Source organism: Saprolegnia parasitica, assembly GCF_000151545.1.
Source record: "Saprolegnia parasitica CBS 223.65 unplaced genomic scaffold supercont2.567, whole genome shotgun sequence".
NCBI lineage: Eukaryota > Oomycota > Saprolegniomycetes > Saprolegniales > Saprolegniaceae > Saprolegnia > Saprolegnia parasitica.
Window position 1 is genome coordinate 1 of NW_012156961.1, and position 5,187 is coordinate 5,187.

Below are 5,187 nucleotides of genomic sequence, written 5' to 3' on the forward strand. Positions count from 1 at the left end.
GGTCTGATGGCGCGGCTCTCAGCAGGCGAAGGCGTCGACTGACGAGGCCTCCTTCTGCCGCGGCCTGGATGACCGACGGCCGCGCCTCGGAGGACGCGGCCACTTGTCGGTTGGTTTCGCTTGCGGAACGGCTGGAAAAACGCAGAATTTATAATTATGTATTTTTGCTGTGTGCCCGAGTTTCTAGATCGACCAACGACGCGATGGATGCCTTCACGTACAAGCACTTGAGCAACACGGTAGTCTACGTGATTGTTTTAACCTAGCGCTGGTGGGTAGGTCGACGTCAAGCTCACGTGCTTATCATGCGCATGAACTTGATTGATTGATGCATGGTGGTGTGCACTGCGTTGGCCAATCGGAAGGACGACATGCCAAAAATGCATTTGGATTGGCTAAAATTCATTTATCCGGTTTTTCTCGCCAAAACGAAAGAAAGGCCGGACGCAATGGAGCTGCAAGCTGCGGTCGAGAAGATGTACGTGGGCTGTGGCCATCACTCTAGCTTCACGCTGTCACTGTAGCATGTCGGACGAAGCCGTCTCTGGTCTGGCGTGGCATGATGCCAAGGGGCTGCTGCTCGCCGTCGATGGCGACCTTGCCCGCAGAGGCCACAATGGCCTCGGCGGCTTGGCGGCCGCCGCCGATCGCGCCGAAGACCTCGGGCGCGACACGGACGCGTCGCCAGTCATCCGCATCGAAACCTCCAAGCGCACGCTGCTCGTTCAGCGCCAAGATGACCGCTCCGTGCTCGCGATCTCGACGCTCAAGACGGACGAGGCGTAAGCGCGGTCGTTTATATTTTGTTACGGTAATACGGAGCGATACGCATCGTTAAAGTCGACGCCCGTCATCGTTTTTCCTGCAGCACCTCGATCATGCGCTTCTCAAACGCCGACGACTCATCGCGCGCCGACCTAGTATTGATGAGCACCATAATCACTATCGTTGCGACATACCGGAGCTCGTTCATGACACCATCGAACGCCTTTGCGCGCCGTGTCGAGGTGCTCGCAGCGGCGCTATGAAGCGTGTTGGCGTTCTCTACAGCCACACGCACAGGCGACGGGACGTCGGCCAGCGGAGCATCCAAAAGGGACGGGGCCGGCTGCTTGGCGTACCATGATCGCCAGTGGCTTTTGGCGAGCGCCGCATAGAACGCACTGTCTGTGGCAGTCGTCGTCGTTGTAGGTACTGCAGCCAGCGAACGACTACTCGTGGGAGCAGGCGACGCATGGACGGCAGACGACCCTGACGCTTTGATAAAGTTGGCTTGGCCGCGCGAGAGAAACCACGTGCTTAGCGGCGAGCAGTCGACGATCTGCGCCGAGTAAAGCGGTGCGGCAGTGCCGAACGCCGCACCCCACGTTGTGCTTGCGTCTTCTGGCACCGGCGTGGTCGTGACCATCGAGTTGGTACGATCGTCGGCGCTGGTAGATGAACGAGTCGGGCTGCTGGGCTCTACTGTCGTCTTCTTTTCGGGGGACACGACAAGGCGTGGAGCATTGTGAACGACCGGCGACAGTTTCTGCGGGCTGCGAACCGGGCTTGTCTGCACGCTCACGGGACGGGGTGATGCGAGGCGCAAGGTCGGAGCAGTCTCGACCACGGGTTCGTCGTCGTCGCTGGGTGACGTGGCGCGCGTCGCGGAGCCGTCCATGCTGTCTTCCACGTCCTTGATCTCCGTGCTGTAGCCCGAGACCGCATCCATCGACGACGGCGCAGCCCATTGCAGGTCGAGATCGTCGAGCTCATCGTCCTCGGATGCCCAGTCGTTGGTCATTTCGACGCTGCCCTCCGTGACGGTGTCGTCGTCCTCGTGATGCGCCATGTCGTCTCGATCTTCGTCGTCGCTGTCGTCGAGCACGATCACGTCGCTGTCGTCGGCATCGCCGTCATCCTCGTCATTGGTCGGAGCATCCGAGACGTCATGGTCGATGCTCTCAGCATGTGGCGAGGATGCCAGCGACGAGAGACCGAGAGCACCTTCGTTCATAGAGACCGAGACATCGTGGCTTTCAAACGCATCCATGACGCTTGCCAGAAGCGAGTGCGCGTTCGGGCCCATTGGCGTTTCACGCGACGCCAGACCCTCGTCCTCAAGGCTAGTGGCGCTCGGCTCGGGAATTGAGGCGATGGGCGTCGGTCTAGGTTTGGGGCTCGACTTGCGGCTTGGAACGCGCGGGACGCGCACAGGCGACGACGGAGCAGGCGGCTTTTCCTCGTCGTCGTCGTGGTTGGAGGCAGCGGGCGCAAGCTGCGGGGGCACTCGCTTCTGCTTTTTCGTGGTCCCACCCGTCGAGAGCACGACCGTGCTCTTGGTCGGGAGGACACCAGTGTCGGACGCAAACCGGCGCTTTCGAGCCAGCGCAAGAGCTGCAGCATCTTTAGACATTGACACAGTTGCGCTCGCCGGCGCGGCTGTGGTCGCGACGTGGCGCACTTTGGCGTCCACCGGCGACGTCTTTGTCGAGATCGCTTTGACCGGAGCCCCCTTGACCGGAGCCCCCTTGACCGGAGCTGCTTTAACATGAGCCACCTTGACTGAAGTCGCCTTGACTGAAGTCATTTTGACTGGTATCGCCTTGGCCGGGGCACTTGCGGCAAGGGGTATCTTCGCCGCCGTGTCGGAGGCGGCAATGGGAGAGACGGCTGGCGTAAACACAGCCTTGTTCTTGGTCTTCTTCTTCTTCTTTTTCTTCTTGGCGCCTGCTTCGCCTGGACCGGACGAGATCTCGACTGGCGGGTTCGTCTCTGGAGCGGGCGTTGGCGGCAGCTTGACCGGCGCGACGACCAGCGCGGCGCTGGGGTTCTTCGGCCCAGCCTTGGACTTCTTTGCTGGTGGAGCTTGCTCCTTGCCATCAGCGACCTCCTTCGGCCCTTGCTTGGCTGGTGGCGTGTAGAGCGGTACGGCCGCACGGGTCTTGCGCTTCTTCGCACGGCTGCCGGTCCGCCCGCCCGCCATCTTGATGGAATGTCCGGATATCACGCGCTGTTATCCGATATTAGACTAGAATCACGCACCCTACGTGCCAACATATCTGGTCGAGCCTCGCAGTCTCCGTACCAGGTAGGACCGCGAGAGCGACGTCAAATTCTTGTCCCTATTGCGAGTCTATAGTGGATCTCTCGTGTTTCAAGACGGGTCGTTTCACTTCATTTCGCCAGAGTCCCCAACGAATACGCCGCGCACGATGCCACACTGCGTGCCCGTGCGCGCAATTCGCGCGTGGAACAACAACAATCGAGTTCAATAGGTGCGCGCAACTGTGTCCACGCATCCACGTCAGCTATGTCATCGGCGCGCACGACGACGTAGCGGTCGTCGCCGGGACTGCCTTTTGCACCACCTCGCTGCGGTTTGACATTGAGGACGCTCTCGACGAGGCGACATGTCGACCGGAACGTACCTCTCAACGCGGAAGTGCCTTACAACTGTTGCACATTGCAATCAGCTTGATCTTCTCCTCAATCAAAGAGTGTGATGACGAAATGCGTCCGACACGGCTTTTTGGCTTTTCGTCGATCACGATCCAGGTACTTGCGTGCGTCGGCAGGCCCAAGAAGCCCTCGACAGCCTCAGCCAGACTACGAAACACCCTATGCTCAAGATCTACAAGTGACCACGCCGACTCCGGTGAATCGCGCGCGACGTTCGTTGCTACTGCTACGCTCTCGGCGCTAAAGCACTCGAACGACGAGGTACAGACAAAATCGCTTTGCTAATGAGAGCATGCTCACGACGAATGTTGCTTCGACGCAATGGAGCTCCTTACGTATCTGTCGATTGTCGGCTCATGGGGACATCGCTGTGCAGCACCACTTGGAGCTTGTGAAACGCACACGAGGATATCTTGCTATTGGCCACTATATTAATTTTTTGACCAATCGCATATCAGACAATGGGATATGAGTTTGTTGACCTGGACGCCAGGCCGCGCGATCACCCTGAACGTCGTCAAAAATGGAATCGCTGAAATTCGGCACAATAGTAGTGGACACTTTGGAGGGTACGGAATGCTGCGCGGCGTCGACGTTGAAGGCCCAGAGCTGCAGTTATGCATTGCCGTATATTTATTGGTGGTAATAGCCATTAATAACCATTTTGTACCATATTTATATCCACGGCACCAACTCCGTGCGGCGTGATCGCACAAATTGCTTTCCAAAACGGAATTGCTCATTCTTGGCACAGTGGTAGAGGGTACTTTGGAGGGCGCGGCATGCTATGCTAAGTCGACAGGTAAAGCATACAGCGGGAGCTACGCCCCACCTAACATTTATTTGTGCTGTACGCCACGTTTAACCACGTACTGCCACATTTACAGCCGTCTCGTCATTCTCTCGGTCGATGAAAGTGAATCACGCCATCGTTTCTCCAGAATCTCTCGTCCGTAGCACGTGCAGCGGCGTTGGTCCCCTCTATGGGCACAAGAGTTCGTATTTCGGGCATTTCAGCCTGACCTCAGGATGCGAACGGTGCTCTGTGCAAAGATGGACAACTGCCTCCCTCAAGAACAAAACATTCATTCCTTGGGCGTCACCATAGTGTTGAAACCAGCGTCAACGCTGGCGCGTCGGTTTTGCTCGAGCTCCACCACCAAGTGATCGCCGTCGTCGCGCCCCTTGCTTCGCTCGACAGCCTTCTTGGCCTCCTTCTCCCAGTTGGACTTGTACGTAAAGTAGACACCGAGGACAGTAGTGACAATGTACCCCACGGACATGCCAACCCAAATACCGAGAAGGCCAAGGCCGGCAGGGAAGCCAAAGGCGTACGCGCCGGGAACGCCAACGACCCACGCGCCAATGAAGAGCGAGGTCATGATGGGCAGTGTCCGCGCCTGCGCTTGCAGCGTCGCCTACGTGACAAGTTAGGAGTGAGCAAAACCTGCGCGGAGACGAAACGTGAGCGACGCACCATCGCGTAGTAGAAGAGCGAGAGGATGATGTAGCCCGCAGCGGCGAGCGTGCTAATGGACGCCATGCTACTGACGACGGCGACGTCCGTGGAGAAGATCTTGCCAACGTGCGAGCGCGCGCACAGCCACGGGATCACGATGACCACCGAGAGACCAAAAATACCATAAAACACCAAGTGGCTCGTGGCTTTGGCGGCTTGGGGCTTGCCCGCGCCGAGGTACATGCCGATGCGCGTCGAGCCGCCGTCAATCATGCCGTAGATGGGCG

The 5,187-nt window shown here is 58.4% G+C and overlaps 3 protein-coding genes across 3 annotated transcripts; 1 reads left to right on the top strand and 2 right to left on the bottom strand.

Annotated features, from left to right (window-relative positions):
• The first annotated feature begins 422 nt into the window (after window positions 1-422).
• Window positions 423-902, top strand: SPRG_17439 (hypothetical protein). Its single transcript, XM_012356736.1, has 2 exons — window positions 423-478; window positions 525-902. The coding sequence occupies exons 1-2, from the start codon at window positions 450-452 to the stop codon at window positions 784-786; spliced, it is 291 nt and encodes a 96-aa protein (XP_012212126.1). The 5' UTR covers window positions 423-449; the 3' UTR covers window positions 787-902.
• Window positions 776-2,989, bottom strand: SPRG_17440 (hypothetical protein). The gene is made up of 2 exons (XM_012356737.1): window positions 960-2,989; window positions 776-917 (listed from the first exon to the last, which is right to left on the bottom strand). Exons 1-2 carry the CDS (start codon window positions 2,963-2,965, stop codon window positions 851-853), a joined length of 2,073 nt encoding a protein of 690 aa, XP_012212127.1. The 5' UTR covers window positions 2,966-2,989; the 3' UTR covers window positions 776-850.
• A 1,537-nt stretch (window positions 2,990-4,526) lies between these two features.
• On the bottom strand, window positions 4,527-5,173 carry SPRG_17441 (hypothetical protein; the record flags this gene model as incomplete). The annotated part of the gene is made up of 2 exons (XM_012356738.1): window positions 4,527-4,859; window positions 4,919-5,173. The coding sequence occupies 2 exons, from the start codon at window positions 5,171-5,173 to the stop codon at window positions 4,527-4,529; spliced, it is 588 nt and encodes a 195-aa protein (XP_012212128.1).
• Window positions 5,174-5,187: the final 14 nt, after the last annotated feature.